The sequence below is a fragment of the Xiphophorus couchianus genome, chromosome 3 (assembly GCF_001444195.1).
Source record: "Xiphophorus couchianus chromosome 3, X_couchianus-1.0, whole genome shotgun sequence".
NCBI classification, from domain to species: Eukaryota; Metazoa; Chordata; class Actinopteri; order Cyprinodontiformes; family Poeciliidae; genus Xiphophorus; species Xiphophorus couchianus.
This window is the reverse complement of record NC_040230.1, coordinates 5802913-5830465: the sequence shown is the minus strand read 5'-3', so window position 1 is coordinate 5830465 and position 27553 is coordinate 5802913. Positions and strand designations below refer to the sequence as shown.

General features: G+C 40.8%; 3 protein-coding genes across 5 annotated transcripts; all 3 read right to left on the bottom strand.

Moving 5' to 3' along the window:
* LOC114141971 (blarina toxin-like) lies at positions 1 to 26214 on the bottom strand. Of its 2 annotated transcripts, none has more exons than XM_028012937.1 (6): positions 26116 to 26169; positions 1272 to 1464; positions 1004 to 1189; positions 646 to 707; positions 426 to 547; positions 1 to 332 (listed from the first exon to the last, which is right to left on the bottom strand). In XM_028012937.1, the coding sequence occupies exons 1-6, from the start codon at positions 26153 to 26155 to the stop codon at positions 183 to 185; spliced, it is 753 nt and encodes a 250-aa protein (XP_027868738.1). In that variant the 5' UTR covers positions 26156 to 26169; the 3' UTR covers positions 1 to 182. The 2 variants fall into 2 exon arrangements, with proteins under 2 accessions (XP_027868738.1, XP_027868739.1); XM_028012938.1 differs by lacking the exons at positions 1 to 332; positions 426 to 547; positions 646 to 707; positions 1004 to 1189; positions 1272 to 1464 and adding exons at positions 19808 to 20163; positions 23632 to 23756; positions 23858 to 23907; positions 25420 to 25605; positions 25702 to 25894 and having other exon boundaries at positions 26116 to 26214.
* On the bottom strand, positions 6569 to 8179 carry LOC114141978 (alpha- and beta-fibrinogenase OhS1-like). The gene is made up of 6 exons (XM_028012949.1): positions 8128 to 8179; positions 7699 to 7888; positions 7428 to 7613; positions 7070 to 7131; positions 6850 to 6971; positions 6569 to 6756 (listed from the first exon to the last, which is right to left on the bottom strand). The coding sequence occupies exons 1-6, from the start codon at positions 8162 to 8164 to the stop codon at positions 6607 to 6609; spliced, it is 747 nt and encodes a 248-aa protein (XP_027868750.1). The 5' UTR covers positions 8165 to 8179; the 3' UTR covers positions 6569 to 6606.
* Positions 12464 to 14260, bottom strand: LOC114141974 (trypsin-like). Of its 2 annotated transcripts, none has more exons than XM_028012944.1 (6): positions 14193 to 14260; positions 13773 to 13962; positions 13502 to 13687; positions 13127 to 13188; positions 12901 to 13025; positions 12464 to 12814 (listed from the first exon to the last, which is right to left on the bottom strand). In XM_028012944.1, exons 1-6 carry the CDS (start codon positions 14227 to 14229, stop codon positions 12665 to 12667), a joined length of 750 nt encoding a protein of 249 aa, XP_027868745.1. In that variant the 5' UTR covers positions 14230 to 14260; the 3' UTR covers positions 12464 to 12664. The 2 variants fall into 2 exon arrangements, with proteins under 2 accessions (XP_027868745.1, XP_027868744.1); XM_028012943.1 differs by having other exon boundaries at positions 13770 to 13962; positions 14193 to 14256.
* Positions 26215 to 27553: the final 1339 nt, after the last annotated feature.

Sequence of the window (27553 nt, the reverse complement as noted above, 5' to 3'; positions counted from 1 at the left end):
TTGATTTATTGTTAATTTCTGAGACAGAGAAAGATCCACTAGCGAGATCAAGATCAGGTGAGAAAAAACAAAGCTATTGATTTATCCTAATTCTACAAACGTGGTCAAACTGATCAAGATACAACTATAAAATTATATCAGAGAGGAAATTTGATGAGAATTTTATTTCATGATAGTTTGTTTTATTTATGGCCAATTGTTGTTTTTATCCATCCAATGTATTCACACACATCCATGATGGAAACTGGTTTCTTGCATGCAAAGTGTGAGACATCAATAGAAATCACACCATAAATCTTGCCGTTGAACATCACTGCTCCACCGGATTCACCCTGTAGAAAAATTTCTGTTAATATATTTCTTCATTATGTAAAACATAAAAGTCTTCTAATCCCTGTAGAGAGATCATAAAGAAACAAACTTACATAACATGCGTCCTTGTTCGGTTCTTCAACCCGGAACATATATCCAAATGACCGGGATTGGGAAATCTGAACAACTCTCATGTCGACACACTGAAGATGTTTTGGAATATGAACAGTGCGTACTGTAGAGACACATGAGAATCATAACCATGTTCTTCATTCAACGTTTGTAGAGACAGAAACAAAAATTTTATACTCATAACTTTAAAATGTCTCTCACATCGCCGATTATTGGGGCCGGTTGTCGTTGCTCCCTCTCCTGCCAGCTGAACAGTGTCACCACTGAAACACAATTAGAATAAATGTAAAAATACAAGATAACAATGTAGAAAAATAATTTTTATGAGGAGCAATGACGGAACAGAAAATAAATTCATGAAGGACTTTATCCACTGACACTTGAGTTTCCACCTCCAGTCCCCAGTGACGTTGTACTGCGTCCTTTAAATGTGTCTCTGGTCCAACACACCTGAGCTAAACTGGTGGCCTGATTACCTGACTCAGGTGTGCTGAAGCAGAGGCAGCAGGACTGGAGACAGAAAATCTGAAGTCATGTTGTTGATCAGAGAAAGACTTACATTTTAGGGCGATTACTGCAGTCTGGTAGTGGAGCAAGTGGGACATCATTTACTGGTCTCTGAAGCTTCAGCAATATGATGTTATGCTTCCGGCTATCGCCAGTATACAACACAGGAGTTTGTCGGATTATGTGAGTATGCACTTCAGTAGCCCGTGGATGAACTTTGAAAATTGCTACATTATTCCTGGAGAAAAGGATCGATTATGATGAACACATAAAAAACCTGATCATCTGCAGATAAGACTGTGTTAATGTCTCTTTCTTACCACCCTGTCTCTGGGTCATAGCAGTCAGCTGCAGTCAGGATCCACTGAGGGTGGATCAGAGATCCTCCACACATGATCGTTGACGGCCCGTTGGTCATCATCAGCCGAACATGATATTGACGCTCTGTGTCATCACAGTCATGACCTCCAATGATTCTCTTCTGCAGAGAAACAGCTGAGTTCACTGAAACACCTGAAGAAGAAAGAGGAGGACTTTACTCAGAAACCAGGTGCAAACATGGCTGCTGGAACAGAAAAAGGATAAACAGTTACAGATTAAAAACCATCACAGTTCATATGCAAAGAAGTTTCAGTCTGAAACAGGATCAGAGGGAAGTTTGAGAGTCACAGAGAGCAGCAGCCTCCCTGGATCCAGCGGAAGTGTCTCCAGTGTGTCCAGTGTGACCAGTTTCTCCAGTGTTTCTGACTCACCCAGCAGCAGCAGAACCTTCAGCAGAGCCATTGCTGGTCCAGCTTCCTGTGAATGTCTGCATTAATGCAGCAGCTTTTAAACTCTGTTCACAACTTCCTGCTGGAAAGAAAGCCACCAATCACAGGACAGACACTGATCTGTCCAATCACAGGACAGACACTGACGAAACCTGAAAAAATGTCTTGTTCTATTGACTGATTATTTCACTAATATCCAAACATTTCCCCTCTTACAACTTAAATAATCAGCCAATGAAACAAAAACTTTTTCATCAGTATTAAGGAATTGACTTAAAACAAGCAGGTCCTAAATTTGGCTGCAAAGTTACTTGTACGTTTTGCGTTAAATGTGAAAACTTGATTGTAAACTTTATTTCTAAAGGAAATAAAGGAACGCTTTGTATAGGGCATAGATTACATAGAGGCTAACAAAGGGAATTACAAACTTGTTTGATGCTGAAGAGTAACAGTCTGTGATTTAACTAGAAATGTGATTACATCTTCATTTGATAATCGAAAAAAAGGCATCTGTTTTATGTGGCTAAAAGTTAGTTTGGTGTAAAGTGGAGCTAAGGTGCTAACAAAAAATCAAGTCAAGGACAAAATAAATTAAAAAAAATAAAAATAGACCTGATGCTACATTGTGAAAAACAAAAAGAACAATGGAACTAAAATGGCCTTCATAAAAGATACTATGTATCTTGTGATTTTATTGACAAGAAATGTTACAAGAAATTCATAAGGAACACTCTGTTATGGACAAAAGGACTGTTTGTCTTTTCTCTGTCTGTTTTATCTGCTCACATGCACACGGCTGCACACTGACATAACCATAACATTTCAGACTGACAAAAGTCACACAAAAACATAAACAAAGGCAGGCTAAGACCTTAGAGAGGGAGCAGGATGAGGAGGAAATAAAGCAGAACTCGCTACAATCTTTGCTTCACTTGGTGTCACCCCTAAGCTGAGCTGAGTGGAGCCCAGCGCTGCACAGTGAATGTCACTCTGTATCTGATCCATTCGGATGACGTGTAACATTTGATCATTTTCTGCATTAAAGCCTGTTTAATATTTCACCAAAGCTCATTATTTCTCAAGGTAATGACACTGGGGTTTCAGTCGGGTCCTGAAACTGGTAAATGGACCTGGGTGGTGCACAGAGGGGAAAATGGGTGAACTACAACAACTTGTGTCTTGGTTACTGATTCTGGCAAGCTTTATTCATGCAGCATGTCTTTATCAATGCCAAGATGTGAAATTGGTCATTTTAAAATTGTGTTTTTATACTTTGTGTTCAGCTGCCCATTTGATCAAGATTTGAGATAAATCCAGATTTTAAAAAGAACACATTATGTGTTATTTACATTTAATATATAATTACAGCATTGTTTTAGAAAAAAGCCTCCAAAGGATTGAAAGTCCTAGTTTCAGACATGAGTCTAGACTCAGGATGAAAGAATAACAACTTGAGACTTGCAAAACACAGACTTGGTCTCACTGCTGTATTAAAATAATCTTAAACATGTTGTACTGGTCCTTGACCGGTAGTGGAGCTGCTGCATGAATGTGACTTAAACAAAGCGTGTATAAAAACCTTTTATTTGTTTTACTGTCTGCAGCCTTGCAGTAGGATTCATTACAATATGCACATGAAATCATTTAAACATGTTGTAAGTGTTTCAAATACAGTATGTCCTGAACTTACAAAACCTGTAAATTCAGATTCTACCTATGAAATCAAGATTCTCCCAGGGATCTTGACTTCACAAACTTCTGGACAACTGAGGCTCCAAATATATTTCAAGACTGAGAAACATTGCCCTGTTAGTATCTCAGACAATGCATTATATACAGTATATACAGTATATATATATATATATATATGTGCAGAATATGGACTGGAAACCCCGAGATCAAAGTGGGAAACACCCCCAAAGGTGGCGGAGAACGCCAGAGCTAAGATCCTGTGGGACTTCCAGATACAGACAGACAAAATGGTAATGGCGAACCAACCAGACATTGTCGTAGTGGATAAACAACAGAGGATGTAGCAATACCAAGCGACTGCAACATCAGGAAAAAGGAGCACGAGAAACTAGAGAAATACCAGGGCCTTAGGGGGGAACTGGAGAGGGCCTGGAAGGTGAAGACCACAGTGGTGCCTGTGGTCATCGGGGCCCTCGGGGCAGTCACCCCCAAACTGGACCAATGGCTACAACAGATCCCAGGAACAACATCAGACATCTCAGTCCAGAAATGTGCAGTCCTTGGCACAGTCAAGATACTGCGCAGAACCCTCAAGCTCCCAGGCCTCTGGTAGAGGACCCGAGCTCAGAGGATAAGAACCACCCGCGGTGGGTGAGAAGGGAATTTTGAATTTTATATATATATATATACAAATCCATGGTTTGGCGTTGGAAATGGAAGGCTGCGCCCTTAATAAATCCAGCAGATGTGAAAGACTGAGAACGGTGGAGATTTCAGCGGCTTACTGCCCGGTATGACTTATATATGTGTTTCCAGTTTTTTTTAAAAACAACTTTGTAGATGTGGCTTATAGTGAGGTGCTCTCAGGAGGAACAAAGTCCATGGAATAAATATAAATCCAAACCCGACATGAAGAGACCATGAGGAAACTAGGGAGGAGAGACAAGGAGCAGTGGCATGGAGTAACAAGACAAACCGGCGAGTAACATTCTGTGATTTGACTAATTAGATTAGCTGTTATTTCATATTCATCTGCTAATCAAAAAAAACACACCTCTTTTATGTGGCTAAAAGTTAGTTTGGTATAAAGTGGAGCAAATGTGCTAACAAACACCAAGTTAAGGACAAACATAAATTCAAAAAATAAAAAAGCCTTGATGCTACATTGTGAAAAACAAAAAGACTAATGAAACTAAAATGTCCTTCGTAAAAGATACTATGAATCTTGTGATTTGATAAGTGTCAGGGTAAAGCACCTAGAACATCAAGTACAGACACAGGAAAAGAAAAGAGTTAGATTCTTTTTACTCACGAGGAGAACAGACAGAGATATTTCAGTTACAATCTCTACCCGCTCTGAAAACACATCTTGCCGCACCCTCTCTTTTTTTCTTTCTTCACATTTGCACAACCAGTGAAGCATTTCTTAAAACAATTTCTACAAATCAGAAATGTAGCAAACCTGCAAAAGTGATTCAGAACGAATTCAGAATGAATGGCTCGTTCCTGTAAAGCGGATCTTCATATCAGTGAACGTGTCATCATAATGAAAAGTCCTGATGCAACGACAATAACATCAGGGAATGCTGAGAGAAACTGATCAGACACACAAACGTTTCCAAAAACAATCAATAAAGGCAAAAATAATGAGATTTTGAAAACTAGTTAAGCATTTATTGCATGCCATTAAAATACTTTGTTAGCAACTACTAAATATTAAGTTGACTAATTATTTATCTAGCAAATAATATTTAGCTTGCAAACTAATGAGCTCAAAGCTAAATGTTTAGCTTCCTCTGATCTTCTCCAAAAACAGAAAAGGTTTGAGTGTTTGTACATTTAATGTTTCTAAAGTTTAAGTTATTAGAAAATGTTCAAAACTGTCAAACTTGACCAGAATACATTGTTGCATACATTGTTTGGTGTGTACAGCTCTTTGGTCTTGTTGGAGTTTAAAGTTCTCTAGAAGTAAATCAGGAATAGTAACTCCAGAGCTGCAGAGTTTAGATGCTGCATGTTCATTTCTGATATCAGACAAAAACTGAATAAATTACTTCTTGTGTTCCTCTTCATGTGATTTAAAACTCAGGTCACATTTTCAGACTCAGTTCAGGGAAAATATCAACTTGACAAACTGAAAATGAATGTAAAAATGATCAGCCAGGAAATATTGCTTTTTCATGCATTTATTGATTTATTGTTAATTTCTGAGACAGAGAAAGATCCACTAGAGCAGTGGTTCTTAACCTGGGTTCGATCGAACCCCAGGGGTTCGATGAGTCGGTCTGAGGGGTTCGGCGGAGCCTCTGCCGTGGAGGTAAAGACACACTTGTGTAAAGTCGTGATGACGCCCCGCTTGGCCATCACTTGCTGCAGAGGATCATGTTACATTGCTCGGCCAATCAGTGCTGCAGGGAATTTAGTGCGCGCAGTATCAGCGGCTGTCGTAGTTGTACGTAGCGTGGTTTCTTTCTTAATATTTTAATCCATACTAAATATGTCGAGCAAAAAAAGAAGAAAATGAACAGACTTTGCTCTGAAGATGCAACTGCCAAGGTGAAGCCACGCCTCTCTGAACTGGCCTCCCAAAGACAACAGCAGAAGTCACACTGATTTGCAGGTATGTAATTTGTGCAATACTTTATTCTGGCCCCCAAAAAGTATTTTGTGGATTCAAAATGACAAAAAACAAATTAAATTTAAAAATAAAATAAAAAAATTAGTTATTAAAAAAAAAATGTTATTCTTTGAATTAATCCAAATTTATTTTTAATTAGTAAAAAAAATATTTTTGGGGGCTGAAATTCTTTTATGGGGCCGAAATATTTTTGGGGGGCCAGAATAAAGTAATACTGCAATTTGCTGTGAGTTCATGGTTTTGTTCTTTGAGCAAGGTGACGTTCATGCATTGCTCATTTTGTGCACCAGCAAAAAAAAACATATACATATGTCTAAGGTTTTTATTTTATTTATCACTAAAGAAGGGTTCGGTGAATGTGCATATGAAACTGATGGGTTTGGTACCTCATAAAAGGTTAAGAACCACTGCACTAGGGAGATCAAGATCAGGTGAGAAAAAACAAAGCTATTGATTTATCCTAATTCTACAAATGTGGATCAAACTGATCAAGATACAACTATAAAATTATATCAGAGGAAATTTGATGAGAATTTTATTTCATGATAGTTTGTTTTATTTATGGCCAATTGTTGTTTTTATCCATCCAATGTATTCACACACATCCATGATGGAAACTGGTTTCTTGCATGCAAAGTGTGAGACATCAATAGAAATCACACCATAAATCTTGCCGTTGAACATCACTGCTCCACCGGATTCACCCTGTAGAAAAAATTCTGTTAATATATTTCTTCATTATGTAAAACATAAAAGTCTTCTAATCCCTGTAGAGAGATCATAAAGAAACAAACTTACATAACATGCGTCCTTGTTCGGTTCTTCAACCCGGAACATATATCCAAATGACCGGGATTGGGAAATCTGAACAACTCTCATGTCGACACACTGAAGATGTTTTGGAATATGAACAGTGCGTACTGTAGAGACACATGAGAATCATAACCATGTTCTTCATTCAACGTTTGTAGAGACAGAAACAAAAATTTTATACTCATAACTTTAAAATGTCTCTCACATCGCCGATTATTGGGGCCGGTTGTCGTTGCTCCCTCTCCTGCCAGCTGAACAGTGTCACCACTGAAACACAATTAGAATAAATGTAAAAATACAAGATAACAATGTAGAAAAATAATTTTTATGAGGAGCAATGACGGAACAAAAAATAAATCCATGAAGGACTTTATCCACTGACACTTGAGTTTCCACCTCCAGTCCCCAGTGACGTTGTACTGCGTCCTTTAAATGTGTCTCTGGTCCAACACACCTGAGCTAAACTGGTGGTCTGATTACCTGACTCAGGTGTGCTGAAGCAGAGGCAGCAGGACTGGAGACAGAAAATCTGAAGTCATGTTGTTGATCAGAGAAAGACTTACATTTTAGGGCGATTACTGCAGTCTGGTAGTGGAGCAAGTGGGACATCATTTACTGGTCTCTGAAGCTTCAGCAATATGATGTTATGCTTCCGGCTATCGCCAGTATACAACACAGGAGCTTGTCGGATTATTTGAGTATGCTCTTCAGTAGTCCGTGGATGAACATTGAACATTGCTATATTAAACCTGCAGAAAAGGTTAGATTATAATGAACACATAGAAAACCTGATCATCTGCAGATAAGACTGTGTTAATGTCTCTTTCTTACCACCCTGTCTCTGGGTCATAGCAGTCAGCTGCAGTCAGAATCCACTGAGGGTGGATCAAAGATCCTCCACACATGATCGTTGACGGCCCGTTGATCATCACCAGCCGAACATGATAAAGACGCTCCGTGTCATCACAGTCATGACCTCCAATGATTCTCTTCTGCAGAGAAACAGCTGAGTTCACGGAAACACCTGAAGAAGAAAGAGGAGGACTTTACTCAGAAACCAGGTGCAAACATGGCTGCTGGAACAGAAAAAGGATAAACAGTTACAGATTAAAAAACATCACAGTTCATATGCAAAGACGTTTCAGTCTGAAACTGAATCAGAGGGAAGTTTGAGAGTCACAGAGAGCAGCAGCTTTCCTGGAACCAGTGGAAGTGTCTCCAGTGTGTCCAGTGTGACCAGTTTCCCCAGTGTTTCTGACTCACCCAGCCCCAGCAGCAGCAGAACCTTCAGCAGAGCCATTGCTGGTCCACCTTCCTGTGAATGTCTGCAGTAATGCAGCAGCTTTTAAACTCTGTTCACAACTACCTGCTGGAAAGAAAGCCACCAATCACAGGACAGACACTGATCTGTCCAATCACAGGACAGACACTGATGAAACCTGAAAAATGTCTTGTTCTATTGACAGATTATTTCTCTAATATCCAAACATTTCCCTTCTTATAACTTAAATAATCAGCCAATGAAACAAGAACTTTTTCATCAGTATTAAGGAATTGACTTAAAACAAGCAGGTCCTAAATTTGGCTGCAAAGTTACTTGTACGTTTTGCGTTAAATGTGAAAACTTGATTGTAAACTTTATTTCTAAAGGAAATAAAGGAACGCTTTGTATAGGGCATAGATTACATAGAGGCTAACAAAGGGAATTACAAACTTGTTTGATGCTGAAGAGTAACAGTCTGTGATTTAACTAGAAATGTGATTACATCTTCATTTGATAATCGAAAAAAAGGCCTCTGTTTTATGTGGCTAAAAGTTAGTTTGGTGTAAAGTGGAGCTAAGGTGCTAACAAAAAATCAAGTTAAGGACAAACATAAATGCAAAGAATAAAAAACGACCTGATGCTATATTGTGAAAAACAAAAGAATAATGGAACTAAAATGTCCTTCATAAAAGAAATTATGTATCTTGTGATTTTTTAGACAAGAAATGTTACAAGAAATTCATAAGGAACACTCTGTTATGGACAGAAGGACTGTTTGTCTTTTCTCTGTTTTATCTGCTCACATTCACACGGCTGCACACTGACATAACCATAACATTTAAGACTGGCGACTGTCACACATACACAAAAAATGATGAAGGCAGGCCGAGACCTTAGAGAGGAAGCAGAATGAGGAGAAAATAAAGCAGAACTCGCTACAATCTTTGCTTCACTTGCTGTCACCCCTAAGGTGAGCTGAGTGGAGATTTACAAAAACACATGATCTATTATTTACATTTAACATACAGTTGAAACATTGTTTTAAAAACAGACTTGAAAAGACTTGAAATTCCAAGTTTCAGACTTGAGACTTGACTCTAGATGTAAGGATAAAAGACTTGCCAGATAGCACACAGTGGTAAATCAATGTTGAATTATAGTCAGAATGGTTGACTTTTGGTTGAGGTCGACAACTGACTGTGGATCAACCATCAAACAATCATTCAATTCTGTTAAAGTAACCAATGTTTAAAAGAAGTCATTGAATCAATGTTGTTTTGTCGTTAAAACCTAATATTAGTCTAATCAACATCTGATCAATGTTGAATCAATGTAAGGTGTTGGTCGCACCCCTTCTCTTCTTCTGAGCTCTGGGTCAGAGCAATTTATTGCTGTGCAGAATTAATATCCTGTTACATGAAGCACTGTTTTTTATACTTTATTTTTATTCGTTTTTAAACATACAAGTACATACAATCAAAATGAGGGCAAGGTCAGGTAGCAAGCAGTCATACTGATGAACATTATAATTTTACAGACATTAGAGTCTCAAAAAATAAACACAGAGGAAAACTCCCAGGTGTCTGTCCGAGTGATGTGGAGTCACAAAAATTAACTGTTACACACCTTTGGCAATAAAATGATCCCATTTTTCCTAAAGTTTCTCTCCTTTCTCCTTGAGCCGTATTGTAAAAGTCAACATTTCCATATTGTGGATCAGTTTTATAATATTCACAAGCTTCAGAGATCGGGGATCTAGGTTGGAGCCAAGATTTAGTAATTGCTTTCTTCTTGCAATCATAAATGCTGTATCTTCAACAGGTATGTGTCCCCATTAGGAAGTATAAATAAAAAGACTAAAGTTATACCCATAATTTCATAGATTACTCGATTAACGTCCTTCCAGAAGGCCTTCATCTGCGGACAGTCCCAAAAAGAAAACAAACCCAGTGACCTTTTTATTGGTCATCAACCATTTACATTAATTTAATATATATTGCAGTATACTGTTACCTGTACAGACAAGCTACAACTGGGTCACCGGGGGTTTGCAGGTAGATTCCAGCAGCGGCTCGCTCTTCATGCAGGGCCAGCCCAAGGTAATATGGGGCCTTAGACAGAATCATGCTACTAAGAGCCTCATCATCACTAATAGTGTTTAAATACAGTATTAATAAAATCTGTGATAGGAACAGTGATGTCAATAATGCGTTACTTATGTCGTACCACTTTTTTCATTAACGAGTAATCTAAGGCATTGCTATTTCAAATCCAGTAGTCAGACTACAGTTACTTAATGAAATGTCTTTGCATTACTATTTTCTTTTCTAATTTAATTTGATTTACTCTATCTTGTGGAGTGATCATCGTTTCTATACGACAGTATCAGCAGCAACCGAAATGTAAACAATGCAGAGAGATACACATTTTGTTGCTGGAACAACAGGAACTATTTTGAATTTCTGTCGCCAAGTTTGATTATTATAAGCAGCTTTGGGCTTGTTTTTTTTCTAAAGTTGCTTACAAATTTAATGAGTCGCGGATTGCACTTTTAGGGGCGCGTTTTTGAATGTGAGGTTACTCATTCGGGCTTGGAAATAAGCAGAAACTCAGAATAAATCCCAGAATTTGTCTGTCATCCAGGTCGTTTACATCAGACTATCCCCATCCTTCATTTCCTGGATGATCCGTCTGTGTCTTTGTTAATGTCAAGTTAATATATTTGCTGTGAACGATGTCGAGTTCCGTGTTGCGCTCCAGAAAACTGCCAACATTGAGACTAATATGAACACTTTTACAAAGTAAACTTCCTAATTAAATCCTAAATGTACTATTTATTTATTTATTTCACTGTGGAATGCCTTAAAAGAAAGTTTATAATATTGTCATTGTCAATAGTTGACTGCTACAGAACTATAATCTGTGTTACAGTTCAACCATTTCTAGGGGCCCTTAAATGTCTGGAGGGCCCTACCAGCAGCTATTGAGTTTTCTTTGCCTTGATATCTCACCCTTACAACTCTATATCTCTCAGAGGAGCTAACATAGAAAAATTATGTAGCGGTAACTGAGCTTTTTGGATCTTTAAAGCAGTCTGCAGCCAAGATGTTATAGAGGTTAAACAGTCAGATATTATCAGGGTTTATTTAGTAAAATAGAAGCAAATTTTTTGCTTATTTCATAACTGCATAACCAGCGATCTTCTCTCCTCTGGTCTGTTTAACAGCTACAGTCTCAGATCAACTCAGCCCTCCAGGACTGACAGCAGCAGAAACAGCACCATTATACCTATCAGAGAAACAGAAATTACATTTGCTTTGCATTGTAACCACATGATGACAATGATACAGTATGATCCGATTAACTATTAGATTCTTGAGTAATATAGGTTGTTGCTATGTAGTTGTACGATGTTTTAAGATCTTGTTCAATGTGCCCCTTTTTAACTTTGAGCCCCCGGCCCTCCAAAGGTCTCTGCACGGCCCTGAGGCAAACCTTCTTTTCTGTTTAATTTGACTTACTATGATCAGTGAACAGCATTGTAACAATAAAATATTTAATGAGATATCTTAGCAGTACTAACATCTTTTTAACTTTTCCAGATGTTGCTATAAAATTTACAGAGAACTTCTGTCATATTTAGACGTTTGAAAACCAAATAGTAATTTCTGAGAGTTTTACATAAATATGTAGTTTAGATTTTAATATCAACAGTAAAAGGAAATTATTTTTACACTTCCTCCTTTATTTTGCTGGTAATTTTTATAGCATATTTAAGATGATTTTTTTTCTATCTACATGTAAGCCTATAAAAGGTGTTAAAAATTAAAAATTAAAATTGACACTTTGTTTAACTGCAATAGAGGAAAATTCTCTACGATAATTTTTATGTTAAATTTGTGGCAACAGAAGTTACCAGTAATTAGTTTTACCTGTTTTTAAGTATTTTCTTAAAACTTCTTTCATTTCAGATTTAGACTTTTGAACTCATTTCCTTTGTATCTTCATTAAAAATATGTTTTAATTATTTTTACTTTAGGATTTTGTTATAATATGTGACTTCTGTTTCATTATTTTTGTGCACAGCTCTTTGGTCTTGTTGGAGTTTAAAGTTCTCTAGAAGTAAATCAGGAATAGTAACTCCAGAGCTGCAGAGTTTAGATGCTGCATGTTAATTTCTGATGTAAAATAAAGACAAAAACTGAATAAATAAATTACTTCTGGTGTTCCTCTTTATGTCATTTAAAACTCATGTCACATTTTCAGACTCAGTTCAGGGAAAATATCAACTTAACAAACTGAACCATGAATGTAAAAATGATCAGCCAGGAAATGTTTCTTTTTCATGCATTTATTGATTCATTTTTCATTTCTGAGACAGAGAAAGATCCATTAGGGAGATCAAGGTGAGAAAAAACAAAACTATTGATTTATTCTAATTCTACAAACATGTGGATCAAACTGGTCAAGATACAATAATAAAATTATATCCGAGAGGAAATTTGATGAGAATTATATTTTATGACAGTTTATGTTTTATTTGTCACTAAGTGTTGCTCTTATCCACTCCATGTATTCACACACATCTACGATTGAAGCTGCGCTCTCACATGCATAGCGTGGTACACCTGGAGAAATCACACCATAAATCTTGCCGTTGAACACCGCTGCTGAACCAGCGTCACCCTGTAGAAAAATCATATATTTATTTATGTTGTAAAACAGAAAAGTAGTCAAATCACTGTAGACAGATATTGAAGAAATAAACTCACATAACACACATCCTTGTTCCGTGCTTTAGCAGAGAATACACGCCCATATGTTGGCAGGAAATGGGAAGCCTCAACAACAGGCATGTCGACACACTGAAGATGTGTTGCAGGAGCAAAATTGGATACTATAGAGAAACATGAGAATCATAAACATGTTGTTCACTCAAACGTCTCTGTAGAGACAGAAACAAAGATTTTATTCTCATAACTTCAAACTTTCTCTCACTTTGCTCATTATTGGGGCCGGTTGTCGTTGCTCCCTCTCCTGCCAGCTGAACAGTGTCACCACTGAAACACAATTAGAAAAAAAATGTAAAAATACAAGATAACAATGTAGAAAATTAATTGTTACAAAGAACAATGAAAGAACAGAAAATAAATCCAAGAAGGACTTCATCCACTGACACAGGAGTTTCCACCTCCAGTCCCCAGTGACGTTGTACTGCGTCCTTTAAATGTGTCTCTGGTCCAACACACCTGAGCTAAATGGATTCTGGTTCTGCTGGTGGCCTGATTACCTGACTCAGGTGTGCTGAAGCAGAGGCAGCAGGACTGGAGACAGAAAATCTGAAGTCATGTTGTTGATCAGAGATAGACTTACATTTTAGGGCGATTACTGCAGTCTGGCAGCGGAGCAAGTGGGACATCCTTTACTCGTCTTAGAAGCTTCAGTAATATGATGTCATGCCGCCAGCCTTCAGGATCATAAAACAAAATATCGGCTTGGATTCCTAGAACCTTCAGTCCAGTAGTCCGTGGATGGACATTTAACATTGCTACATTAAACCTGCAGAAAAGGTTAGATTATAATGAACACACAGAAAACCTGATCATCTGCAGATAAAACTGTGTTAATGCCTCTTTCCTACCACCCTCTCTCCGTCTTCCAGCAGGAATCTGCAGTCAGGATCCACTTAGGGTGGATCAGAGATCCTCCACACAGGGTCCTCTGAGTACCATTGGAGCCCTCCAGCCGAACATGATATTGACGCTCCGTGTCAGCACAGTTATGACCTCCAATGATTCTCTTCTGCAGAGAAACAGCTGAGTTCACGGAAACACCTGAAGAAGAAAAAGGAGGACTTTACTCAGAAACCAGGTGCAAACATGGCTGCTGGAACAGAAAAAGGATAAACAGTTAAAGCTTAAAAAACATCACAGTTCATATGCAAAGAAGTTTCAGTCTGAAACTGAATCAGAGGGAAGTTTGAGAGTTACAGAGAGCAGCAGCTTTCCTGGAACCAGTGGAAGTGTGTCCAGTGTGACCAGTTTCCCCAGTGTTTCTGACTCACCCAGCCCCAGCAGCAGCAGAACCTTCAGCAGAGCCATTGCTGGTCCAGCTTCCTGTGAATGTCTGCAGTAATGCAGCAGCTTTTAAACTCTGTTCACAACTTCCTGCTGGAAATTAAGCCACCAATCACAGGACAGACACTGATCTGTCCAATCACAGGACAGACACTGATCTGCGCTGCCAGCGTCATACAGATTAACTGTATCTCATTGTTCTAAAGAAACTTGAAAAAAGTTCTTGTTCCATTGACAGATTATTTCACTAATATGCAAACATTTCCCCTTTCATATTGTCAATAATCAGCCAATGAAACAAGAACTTTTCATGGATTCTAAGGAATTGATTTAAAACAAGCAGATCCTATATTTGGCTGCAAAGCTATTTTTAAGTTAGTTTTGCCTTATCTAGAGTGAACTGAGAGATTTACATTAGAAACTAGACAAAATAATCAGTAAGTTTTCTGCTTTTGCAGTGCACAAGTTTGCAGTGAGTTTTGCTCAAGTGAAAACTTGATTGTAAACTTGATGAAAGAAAACAGATTTTGTGGAGAAAGAGCAACTCTTCCTGGTTTTCAGGTTGATGTTTTTTGAGAAAAATGTTTTGGTTTCCAATGTACAAAAAAACACATCTGCCTTTGCTCCTGAAAGTAGAATCATTTTGTTTGATGAGGTATGAAAATATCCCTTGTTGAGAATAAATAATTCTGTTTTCCTCTTTCTCTTTTAGCTATTTACATGCTTGATTACACATACATTCATTCACATAGATCACATCCTCGCAAAAGCTAAAGCTAAAGGAGATGTCATCTTAGGAAACATCCTGAAAGCTAAGGCTAAAGGATGTAAAGGAACGCTCTGTTTAGGCTGTAGATTAGATAGAGGCTAACAAAGGGAATTACAAACTTGTTTGACGCTTAAGAGTCTGTGATTTGACTAGAGACATGATTACATATTCATCTGATAATCGAAAAAAATAAAACAAAAAAAACATCTGTTTTATGTTTCTAAAAATTTGTTTGGTGTAAAATGGAGCTAATATGCATCAAGTTAAGGACACTTGCCCATAATTAGAAATAGAAAGAAAGCTCTGATGCTACACTGTGATAAACATAAAGACTAATGGAACTAAATATCCTTCGTAAAAGAAACTGAATCTTGTGATTTTAAAGACAAGAAATGTTACAAGAAATTCATAAAGAACACTGTTATGGACAAAATGACTCAAGTGAGCTGAGTGGAGCCCAGCTCTGGATGAATGTCACTCTGTATCTGATTCATTTGGATGACATGTAACATTTGATCATTTTCTGCATTAAAACCTGGTTTATATTTAACCAAAGCTAATTTTTTCTCAAAGTAGAGAGTCGGGATGGAAACTGGTAAATGGAAAATGTGAAAATGACCTTTGTTGATATTAAATAATTCAGTGTTTTTTTTCCTTTATATTTTTCAGCTATTTGCATGCTTGATTACACATACATGCATTTACATAGATCACATGCTTGCAAAAGCTAAAGCTAAAGGCAATGACAAATTAGGAAACACCCTCAAAGCTAAGGCTAAAGGATATAAAGGAATGCTCTGTTTAGGGCTTAGCTTAGATAGAGGCTAACAAAGGGAATTACAAACTTGTTTGATGCTGAAGAGTAACAGTCTGTGATTTAACTAGAAATGTGATTACATATTCATCTGCTAATTGAAAAAAGCATCTGTTTTATGTGGCTAAAAGTTAGTTTGGTGTAAAGTGTAGCTAATGTGCTAACAAACATCAAGTTAAGGACAAACAAATTCAAAAAATAAAAAAAGCCCTGATCCTACATTTTGAAAAACAAAAAGACTAATGGAACTAAATGTCCTTCGTAAAAGAAACTATGAATCTTTTGATTTGATGAGAAATGTTACAAGAAATTCATAAGGAACACTCTGTTATGGACAAAATGACTCTTTGTCTTTTCTCTTTCTGTTTTATCTGCTCACATGCACACAGCTGCATGCTGACATAACCATAACATTTAAGACTAGTGTAAGATGATTTATTTTTCCTTTTGAATTAATGTGGTTACATACAAAACCTGCTTGTCGAAAACGAGTGACAATGTCTGTGAGATTGCCTAGGTGATCTTCAAAGGTTTTCCCCATGCAAATGATGTCATCCAAATAAATGACACAGGTAAAAAAGGGGTTTGCCACATTACAACAGACATTATCCAATCATAACATGGACATTGTATCTGCGCAACTCTCTGATCCTGTTTTCTTTGAAGTGTATACCTGGGTAAAAAACAAGAAACGTCCCTACCTCAGACAGGTAAAAGGTAGAGTTCAGAGAAAACTTTGGTGGCAGTTTCCTAAGTTATTACTATGTAACGACTTGCTTTGTCGCAAAGGTCAGAGTGCACCAGGGAAACCAGAGGTTTTTCAAGTGTTAATTCCATCTGCACTTGTTACAGAAACAATGCATTTTCTTCATGGTAATCCTCGTTCTGGTCATTACAGTGCAGAGCGTACATTTAAGAAAGCATTGACAGTGTGTTATTGGCCAGGAATGAGATCTGACATTGAAAACTTCTGTAATCTGTGTAAGACATGTGAAGCTTTTAGAAAAGCTGTGCCATAGCACAGGGCGCCTTTGCAATCTATTCAGACTGACAGACCATTTCAGTTAGTGTGTACTGACATTACTGAACTTCCGGTTACCACTCTTGGTAATAGATATGTGCTTGTGGTACAGGATCATTTTACTAAATATGTAAACGCCTATACTATGTCTGACCAAAAGGCTACCAGTGGCCCAGTTACTCTGTGAACGATATATTCCTGGACATGGTGTTCCTGAGGAACTGTTGTCAGATCAGGGACAACAATATGAGTCTGAAATTATTCACCCCATTTGTCAGAGACTGCAGATGACAAAGAAAAGAACCTCCCCATATCACCCAAGAGGGAATGGTACGGTTGAACGGTTTAATCGGACTCTGAAAGAGCAGTTGGCTCGACTCATTCAGGACTATGGAGGCGAATGGGACCACTATCTCCCTGCTGTGGTACTTTCTTTCAACTCTACTCCTCACTCGAGCACAGGGTACTCACCGTATTTCCTTGCTCATGGTAGAGAACCCCGACTACCTGCTAATGTCCATGTTTCATCACCGAAGGTTTCTGATTGCCCACAGAACTATGGCTCAGAACTGGCTACACGGATGGATGCTGCTTTTGAGACTGTTCTTCTCCATCGCGAAGAACAAAGACAAAAACGAGAGTACTTTTACAACAAAGACACAAGGTTTAGGCCTTATGCTTGTGGTGATCTGGTATGGATAGATGACCCCACCACACAACGACAAAAGCTTTCCCCAAACTGGACTGGACCATATCTGTGGATGAAAAGGGGCTCCCTTACAAGCTGGTGGATGTGAAATATCCTCAGGCTGCGACCAAAGTCATTCATTATGATCGTCTAAAACCTTACCGTAGCTCCACTGATACATCTCCAATAGATGTCACTCAATCTGTATTTCCACCAAACAGGGATACACTGCCGAGATATACTGCTTTGTCGGGTTTATTGCCCTGGTCCTTTGGCCAAGCAGCTACACCTCAGGCAGCAGAAAATGCTAGGTCATTTCCATCTTCGCCAAGGATTCCAACTGGACTCGTCTCCCATCAGCCTGCACAACCACCCCCCAGCTTGCCACCCACTGGGGGTGCAGTTATTACCAGGTGTGGACATACCGTTCAGAAGCCACAACGACTACTGTTATGAAAAAAACTTTGTCTATGGAGTTTTTCATGTTAGAGGTTGTAAAACTGGTTTAAAAGCAAACGAAAAAACAAAAACATGTTGACAGTTGTTCTTTATGGGGCATTACTATGAGTTTGTGTCCTTTGTTTTGCAACCCCCAGGTGACAAGAGCTACTGATGAGACAGTCTGGACAGATTGTGTTTTGATGATTTATTTTTTTTATATATAACAACTTCATTTGAGATGAGGACATTTAATTTAAAGAGGGGGAAGTATGTAAGATGATTTATTTTTTTGTTTTGAATTAATGTGGTTACATACAAGATCAGTTACTACAGTTGATCCATAGTTAAGGAATTGTGCTGTGCCTTTAAGAGGAGCCGTTTCCTTCTTCTTCATTGGTAATTTTTTTAGGTGTGCCCGAGACGGGTTCTGTTCTGTTAAAAAATGGAGGTTGAATAAAAGTCTGGACAGCTACGCTACTCCCTCTAAGTGTTCTGCTCTTTCTCCACCCACGACCTCTTATTCTACGGTAACACCGATTCAATTCACATCGTAGTGTTACACTAGCAATAGAAATAATGGCCTGTTAATATCTCAGACCATGCATTATATCCATCCATCCATCCATTTTCTGTTCACCCTTGTCCCTAATGGGGTCGGGAGGGTTGCTGGTGCCCATCTCCAGCTACGTTCCGGGCGAGAGGCGGGGTACACCCTGGACAGGTCGCCAGTCTGTCGCAGGGCCCATGCATTATATATACAGTATATATATAACCCATTTCATGCATAGCAGACAGTGGACATCTATCCAAAAGCCATTTTCTTGTGTTTATATGGATTTTTATTTTGTAAATAGACACGAACAACTGAAGTGGACACTAGTGCACTGCCAACTACTGGCCATACACTGCAAGTCCAAGAAAATTTTATTAATCCAATATGGCATAAAAATGAAAAAGCATACGACACCAGGCCCATGCTGAGGAGGAGGGGATGGATCTGCGCCCTCTAACTATCAGATTATGGGCAAGAATTTTTTTTTCCAACATACACTTGTGAATAAAAACGTAGGTCTCTGATGTTGAAGTTAGAAAAACTGTTTCTATTTATTTTTCGTAATTGTCCTCATAATAGAGGGAAAACTCTTTGCCCAGAAGAGAAAAAGCCAGAAGAGAAAACTTCTGGCTCTAATTTCATCATTCTACCCCAGTGCTGGACTAAATGCCCAGTTTGCTACAAGCAGCCTGAATCGGTCCAACCACTGTGGGTCAGAACCAGATATCCTGATATAAAGAAACGGTACCGCGACTGTCGCCACGACGCAGCTCAAAGTCCTGGTACCACCTGCTCACTGTTCGCTCAGGATAGTTGCTGTAAAAAATTTTTAACTGTAAAAGAGAAAGATTTTCTACAATAATTTTTATGTTAAATTTGTGGCAACCATTAATTAGTTTTGCCTGTTTTTAAATATTTTCTTAAAACTTTCATTCTAGACTTTGACTTTTAAATAGTTTTTAAATTAAACTTTTTATTTCCTTTGTGTCTTTATTAAAAATGTGATATATTTAAATTATTTTCATGTTATTAGGATTTTATGATTTGTTAATTGTTGTATGTGACTTGTTTCATTATTTTTGTGCACAGCTCTTTGGTCTTGTTGGAGTTTAATGTTCTGTAGAAGTAAATCAGGAATAGTAACTCCAGAGCTGCAGAGCTTAGATGCTGCATGTTCATTTCTGATATAAAGACAAAAACTTCTGGTGTTCCTCTTCATGTGATTTAAAACTTATGTCACATTTTCAGACTCAGTTCAGGGAAAATCAACTGAACAAAATTAAACCACGAATGTAAAGATGATCAGCCAGGAAATGTTTCTTTTTCATGCATTTATTGATTCATTTTTCATTTCTGAGACAGAGAAAGATCCATTAGGGAGATCAAGGTTAGATGAGAAAAAACAAAACTATTGATTTATTCTAATTCTACAAACATGTGGATCAAACTGGTCAAGATACAACAATGAAATTTTATCTGAGAGGAAATTTGATGAGAATTTTATTTCTTGATAGTTTATGTTTTATTTAAGCCCGATTGTTGTTTTTATCCATCCAATGTATTCACACACATCCATGATGGAAACTGGGCTGTGACATTCAGAGTCTGTTCCACCTGGAGAAATCACACCATAAATCTTGCCGTTGAACATCACTGCTGAACCAGCGTCGCCCTGTAGAAAAAATTATATCAATATATTTATGTTGTAAAGCAGAAAAGTAGTCAAATCACTGTAGAGAGATATTGAAGAAAGAAACTTACATAACCTCCTCCATGGGCTGCCACCTTATCGTGGTGGAGGGGTTTGAGTGCCCCAATGAGCCTAGGAGCTATGCTGTCTGGGGCTTCATGCCCCTGGTAGGGTCACCCAAGGCAGACAGGTCCTAGGTGAGGGACCAGACAAAGTGCAGCCCGAAGACCCCAATGATGAAGGAAAACCTTGGACTTGGTGTTCCCTCGCCCGGACGCGGGTCACCGGGGCCCCACTCTGGAGCCAGGCCTGGAGGGGGGGCACGATGGCGAGCGTCTGGTGGCCGGGCTTTTACCCATGGAGCCCGGCCGGGCTCAGCCCGAAGAGGAAACATGGGCCCCCCCTCCCATGGGCCCACCACCCGTGGGAGGGGCCAAAGGGGTCGGGTGCACTGTGTGATGGGTGGCGGCCAAGGGAGGGGACCCTGGCGGTCCGATCCTCGGTTGCAGAAACTGGCTCTTGGGACGTGGAATGTCACCTCTCTGGTGGGGAAGGAGCCGGAGCTAGTGCGTGAGGTCGAGAGGTTCCGGCTAGAAATAGTCGGTCTCACCTCGACGCATGGCTATGGTTCTGGAACCAGTCTCCTTGAGAGGGGCTGGACATACTTCCACTCTGGAGTTGCCCAGGGAGAGAGACGTCGGGCAGGAGTGGGCATACTTGTTGCTCCCCATCTCGGCGCCTGTACGTTGGGGTTTACCCCGGTGAACGAGAGGGTAGGATCCCTCCGCCTACGGGTGGGGGGACGGGTTCTGACTGTCGTTTGTGCTTACGGGCCGAACGACAGTTCAGATTACCCACCCTTTTTGGAGTCCTTAGAGGGGGTACTGGAGAGTGCTCCTCCTGGGGACTCCCTTGTTCTGCTGGGGGACTTCAACGCTCACGTGGGCAACGACAGTGAGACCTGGAGGGGCGTGGTTGGGAGGAACGGCCCACCCGACCTGAACTCGAGCGGTGTTCTGTTGCTGGACTTCTGTGCTCGCCATGGATTGTCCATAACGAACACCATGTTCAAGCATAAGGGTGTCCATATGTGCACTTGGCACCAGGACACCCTAGGCCGCAGTTCGATGATCGACTTTGTCATCGTTTCATCGGATCTGCGGCCGTATGTCTTGGACACTCGGGTGAAGAGAGGTGCGGAGCTGTCCACTGACCACTACCTGGTGGTGAGTTGGCTCCGGTGGCGGGGGCGAAAGCCGGTCAGACCTGGCAGGCCCAAACGTGTTGTGAGGGTCTGCTGGGAACGTCTGGCGGAATCCCCTGTGAGACGGAGCTTTAACTCCCATCTCCGGCAAAACTTCGAACACGTCCCGGGGGAGGTGGGGGACATGGAGTCTGAGTGGACCGTGTTCCGTGCCTCCATTGTCGAGGCGGCCGATCGGAGCTGTGGCCGCAAGGTTGTCGGTGCCTGTCGCGGCGGCAACCCTCGAACCCGTTGGTGGACACCTTCGGTGAGGGATGCCGTCAGGCTGAAGAAGGAGTCCTATCGAGCCTTTTTGGCCTGTGGGACTCCGGAAGCAGCTGATGGGTACCGGCGGGCGAAGCGGCATGCGGCTCGGGCGGTTGCTGAGGCAAAAACTCGGGTGTGGGAGGAGTTTGGAGAGGCCATGGAGAAAGACTTCCGCACGGCTTCGAGGCGATTCTGGTCCACCATCCGGCGTCTCAGGGGGGGGAAGCGGTGCAGCACCAACACTGTTTATAGTGGGGATGGTGTGCTGCTGACCTCTACTCGGGACGTTGTGGGCCGGTGGGCAGAGTACTTCGAAGACCTCCTCAATCCCACCAACATGCCTTCCACTGAGGAAGCGGAGCCTGGGGACTCTGGGTTGGGCTCTCCAATCTCTGGGGGCGAGGTCGCCGAGGTGGTTAAAAAGCTCCTCGGTGGCAAGGCCCCGGGGGTGGATGAGATCCGCCCGGAGTTCCTTAAGGCTCTGGATGTTGTAGGGTTGTGTTGGTTGACGCGACTCTGCAATATCGCATGGACATCGGGGGCAGTTCCCCTGGATTGGCAGACTGGGGTGGTGGTCCCCCTGTTCAAAAAGGGGGACCGGAGGGTGTGCTCCAATTATAGAGGGGTCACACTCTTAAGCCTCCCTGGCAAGGTCTATTCAGGGGTCCTGGAGAGGAGGGTCCGTCGGATAGTCGAACCTCGGATTCAGGAAGAGCAGTGTGGTTTTCGTCCTGGTCGTGGAACACTGGACCAGCTCTACACCCTCAGCAGGGTCCTGGAGGGTGCATGGGAGTTCGCCCAACCAGTCTACATGTGTTTTGTGGACTTGGAGAAGGCGTTCGACCGTGTCCCTCGGGGAGCCCTGTGGGGGGTTCTCCGGGAGTATGGGCTACCGGGCCCTTTGATATGGGCTGTCAGGTCCCTGTATGACCGGTGTCAGAGTCTGGTCCGCATTGCCGGCAGTAAGTCGGGCTCGTTTCCGGTGAGAGTTGGACTCCGCCAGGGCTGCCCTTTGTCACCGATTCTGTTCATCACTTTCATGGACAGAATTTCTAGGCGCAGCCAAGGTGTTGAGGGGATCCGATTTGGTGGCCTCAGGATCTCATCTCTGCTTTTCGCAGACGATGTGGTCCTTTTGGCTTCATCAGATCGTGATCTGCAGCTCTCGCTGGATCGGTTCGCAGCCGAGTGTGAAGCGGCCGGGATGGGGATCAGTGCCTCCAAATCCGAGGCCATGGTCTTGAGCCGGAAAAGGGTAGAGTGCCTTCTCCGGGTCAGGGGGGGTGTCCTGCCCCAAGTGGAGGAGTTTAAGTATCTCGGGATCTTGTTCACGAATGGGGGAAGAAGGGAGCGGGAGATCGACAGGCGGATTGGCGCAGCGTCTGCTGTCAAGCGGGCGCTGTACCGGTCCGTCGTGGTGAAGAGAGAGCTGAGCCAAAAAGCGAAGCTCTCGATTTACCGGTCGATCTACGTTCCCACCCTCATCTATGGTCATGAGCTTTGGGTCATGACCGAAAGAACGAGATCGCGGATACAAGCGGCCGAAATGGGTTTTCTCCGTAGGGTGGCTGGGCTCTCCCTTAGAGATAGGGTGAGAAGCTCAGTCATCCGGGAGGGACTCAGAGTAGAGCCGCTGCTCCTTCACATCGAGAGGAGCCAGTTGAGGTGGCTTGGGCATCTGGTCAGGATGCCTCCTGGACGCCTCCCTGGTGAGGTGTTCCGGGCACGTCCCACCGGGAGGAGGCCCCGGGGAAGACCCAGGACACGCTGGAGGGACTATGTCTCTCGGCTGGCCTGGGAACGCCTCGGGATTCCCCCGGAAGAGCTGGAAGAAGTGGCCGGGGAGAGGGAAGTCTGGGCCTCCCTTCTGAAGCTGCTACCCCCGCGACCCGACCTCGGATAAGCGGAAGAAGATGGATGGATGGATGGATGAAACTTACATAACACACATCCTTGTTCTGTGCTTTAGCAGAGAATACACGCCCATATGTTGGCAGGAAATGAGAAGCCTCAACAACTGGCATGTCGACACACTGAAGTTGTGTTGCAGCAACAGCATTGGATACTGCAGAGAAACATGAGAATCATAAACATGTTGTTCATTCAACCTTCTCTGTAGATACAGAAAGAAAGATTTTATTCTCATAACTTCACACTTTCTCTCACTTTGCCGATTATTGGTTTCTCCCTCTCCTGCCAGCTGAACAGTGTCACCACTGAAACACAATTAGAATAAAATGTAAAAATACAAGATAACAATGTAGAAAATGAATTGTCACAAAACAATGAAGGAACAGAAAATGAATCCATGAAGGACTTCATCCACTGACACAGGAGTTTCCACCTCCAGTCCTCAGTGACATCATACTGCGTCCTTTACATCTCTGGTCCAACACACCCAGTGATGGCATAATTACTTTGAAAAAGTAACTTTAGTCGGAATACTGAGTACCCCTTGAAAAAGTAACTTAGTTAGATTACTGATTAATTGATTTGGAAAGTAACTAAGTTACATTAAAAGTAACTTTTTTAGTTTCTTTCAGCAGCTGCTAACAACAACACTGTGAAAATTAAATTGATCTTTGCCAATACTTAATAGCAAGTTATTTTATAATGGTAACATCAACAATGTGTCTCCACTTATAAGGTTGAACTGAAGAGGAATTTTTTTAATGGTTACAATAGTACAAAAAAAACGTTAGTAATTTGTGTGTATTTTTGTGTGTTCCACTATTGTCTGGAAAACTCTAAGAAGGATTTTAAAGTCCCCACCCCCGGCCCCAGCCTCCAAGTTCTGTGTTACGGCCCTGCGTTTGCTGTCACAGCGCAGCGCACAGAGCTCCTCCTGCGGCTCCACTAGTCAGATGGCTGAAGCACAGATTTGTGACACTTATATTAATATTAATAATTATAATGCCGTTTAGTTGCACATTTTTACAAACTCATTCATTCGTGGCTGTTTTTACGTTTATTACGCTGTTCATATTAGTCTTGACGTTTACAATTTTCTGGAGGGCAACGCAAAGCTCGAAGTAATTCACAGGTAATATATTAAATTGACATTAATAAAGACACAGCGGGAAGGATCATCCGGGAATAGATGGACCTGGAAGGCCTAACTAAAACTAACTGGATGTCAGACACATTCTGGGGTTTATTATGAGTCTGCGTATTTCCAAGCCTAAAAGAGCAACTTCACGTTCAAAACGAGCTCACAAACGCAGCCCACAACTCATTAAATTTGCAAGCGACTATCCCAAAGCCACTTATAATAATCGGACTTGGCAACTGAAACTCAAAATAGTTCCTGTTTTTCCACCAACAAAATGCGCATCTCTCTTCTCCCTCAATTATTTACATTTCTGTCACTGCTGACGCTGTCACATAGAAACGTTGATCACTCGACAAGACGTGTAGAGTAGATACAATTAAATTCCAAAAGAAAATAGTAAAGCACAGTAACTCAAAGTGATTTCGATAAGTAACTGTAGTCTGACTACTGGATTTGAAATAACAACGCGTTAGATTACTCGTTACTGAAAAAAGTGGTCAGACATCATTAACATGTTACTTAGGAATGTGTTACTGCCATCACTGAACACACCTGAGCTAAACGACTTCTAGTTCTGCTGGTGGCCTGATTATCTGACTCAGGTGTGCTGAAGCAGAGGCAGCAGGACTGGAGACAGAAAATCTGAAGTCATGTTGTTGATCAAAGAAAGACTTACATTTTAGGGCGATTACTGCAGTCTGGTAGCTGAGCAAGTGGGACATCTGATACTTCTATTGGAAGCTTCAGCAACATGATGTCATGCTGCGAGCCTTCGGAAGCATAAACCACAGGATTGGCTTTGATTCTGGGAATCCTCGGTTTAGAAGTCCCTGGGTGAACTTTTAACTTTGCCACATTAATCCTGCAGAAAAGGTCAGATTATAATGAACACACAGAAAACCTGCAGATGAAACCAGTTTCATCTGCAGAAAAAACTGTGTTAATGCCTCCTTCTTACCATCCTGTTTTTGACGTCCAGCAGGAAGCTGAAGTCAGGATCCAGTTAGGGTGGATCAGAGATCCTCCACACAATATCCTATGAGAACGACTCATGCCCTCCAGCCGAACATGAAAAAGACGCCCCGTCTTATCACAGTAATTACCTCCAATGATTCTCTTCTGCAGAGAAACAGCTGAGTTCACTGAAACACCTGAAGAAGAAAAAGGACGACTTTACTCAGAAACCAGGTGCAAACATGGCTGCTGGAACAGAAAAAGGATAAATAGTTAAAGCTTAAAAAACATCACAGTTCATATGCAAAGAAGTTTCAGACTGAAACTGAATCAGAGGGAAGTTTGAGAGTCACAGAGAGCAGCAGCCTTCCTGGAACCAGTGGAAGTGTGACCAGTTTCCCCAGTGTTTCTGACTCACCCAGCTCCAGCAGCAGCAGCAGAACCTTCAGCAGAGCCATTGCTGGTCCAGCTTCCTGTGAATGTCTGCAGTACTGCAACAGCTTTTCAACTCTGTTCACAACTTCCTGCTGGAAAGAAAACCACCAATCACAGGACAGACACTGATCTGTCCAATCACAGGACAGACACTGATCTGTCCAATCACAGGGCAGACACTGATCTGTCCAATCACAGGGCAGACACTGATCTGTCCAATCACAGGGCAGACACTGATCTGCGCTGCCATCTGCATACAGATTAACTTTAGCAAAAGAAACTTGAAAATAGTTCTTGCTCCATTGACAGATTATTTCACTAATATCCAAACATTTCCCCTCTTATAACTTAAATAATCAGCCAATGAAACAATAACTTTTCATGAATTTTAAGGAATTGACTTAAAATAAGCAGATCTTTTATTTGGCTGCAACGTTACTTATAAGTTAGTTTTGCCTTATCTAGAGTGAACTGATAGATTTACATTAGAAACTAGACAAAATAATCAGTAAGTTTTCTGCTTTTGCAGTGCACAAGTTTGCAGTGAGTTTTGCTCAAGTGAAAACTTGATTGTAAACTTGATGAAATAAAACTGATTTTCTGGAGAAAGAGCAACTCTTTCTTGTTTTCAGGTTGATGTTTTTTGAGAAAAACGTTTTGGTTTCCAATCTACAAAAATTCACATCTGCCTTTGCTCCTGAAAGTAGAATCATTTTGTTATTGATGAGGTGTGAAAATGACCCTTGTTGAGAATAAATAATTCTGTTTTCCTCTTTCTCTTTTAGCTATTTACATGCCTGATTACACATACATGCATTCACATAGGTCACATCCTCACAAAAGCTAAAGGAAATTACATGTTAGGAAACATCCTGAAAGCTAATCCTAAAGGATGTAAAGCAACGCTCTGTTTAGGGCGTAGCTTAGATAGAGGCTAACAAAGGGAATTACAAACTTGTTTGATTCTGAAGAGTAACAGTCTGTGATTTGACTAGAGGCGTGAATACATATTCATCTGCTAACTGAAAAAAAGCATTTGTTTCATGTGGCTAAAAGTTAGTTTGGTGTAAAGTGGAGCAAATGTGCTAACAAAAAATCAAGTCAAGGACAAACATAAATACAAAAAATAGAAAAGAGGCCGTGATGCTACATTGTGAAAAACAAAAAGACTAATGGAACTAAAATGTCCTTCGTAAAAGAAACTATGAATCTTGTGATTTGATAAGAAATGTTACAATAAATTCATAAGGAACACTCTCTTATGGACAAAATGACTCTGTCTTTTCTCTGTTTTATCTGCTCACATGCACACAGCTGCATGCTGACAGCCATAACATTTAAGACTAGCAATAGAAATAACGGCCTGTTAATATCTCAGACCATGCATTATATATATATATATATACACAGTACAGACCAAA

Excerpts from the sequence above, each read along its gene's own strand:
- LOC114141974 (XM_028012943.1), bottom strand. The coding sequence starts at position 14,229 with ATGGCTCTGCTGAAGGTTCTGCTGCTGCTGGGGCTGG. Across the intron at positions 13,688-13,769 it reads TGGAAGACGGAGAGAGGGTG|GTTTAATGTAGCAATGTTAA; the intron begins GTAGGAAAGAGG and ends CCTTTTCTGCAG. Across the intron at positions 12,815-12,900 it reads GGAACAAGGATGTGTGTTAT|GGTGACGCTGGTTCAGCAGC; the intron begins GTGAGTTTATTT and ends ATTTTTCTACAG.
- LOC114141978 (XM_028012949.1), bottom strand. The coding sequence starts at position 8,164 with ATGGCTCTGCTGAAGGTTCTGCTGCTGCTGGGGCTGG. Across the intron at positions 7,614-7,698 it reads TGCTATGACCCAGAGACAGG|GTTTAATATAGCAATGTTCA; the intron begins GTGGTAAGAAAG and ends CCTTTTCTGCAG. Across the intron at positions 6,757-6,849 it reads CGAACAAGGACGCATGTTAT|GGTGAATCCGGTGGAGCAGT; the intron begins GTAAGTTTGTTT and ends TTTTTTCTACAG.
- LOC114141971 (XM_028012937.1), bottom strand. The coding sequence starts at position 26,155 with ATGGCTCTGCTGAAGGTTCTGCTGCTGCTGCTGGAGCTGG. Across the intron at positions 1,190-1,271 it reads TATGACCCAGAGACAGGGTG|GAATAATGTAGCAATTTTCA; the intron begins GTAAGAAAGAGA and ends CCTTTTCTCCAG. Across the intron at positions 333-425 it reads CGAACAAGGACGCATGTTAT|GGTGAATCCGGTGGAGCAGT; the intron begins GTAAGTTTGTTT and ends ATTTTTCTACAG.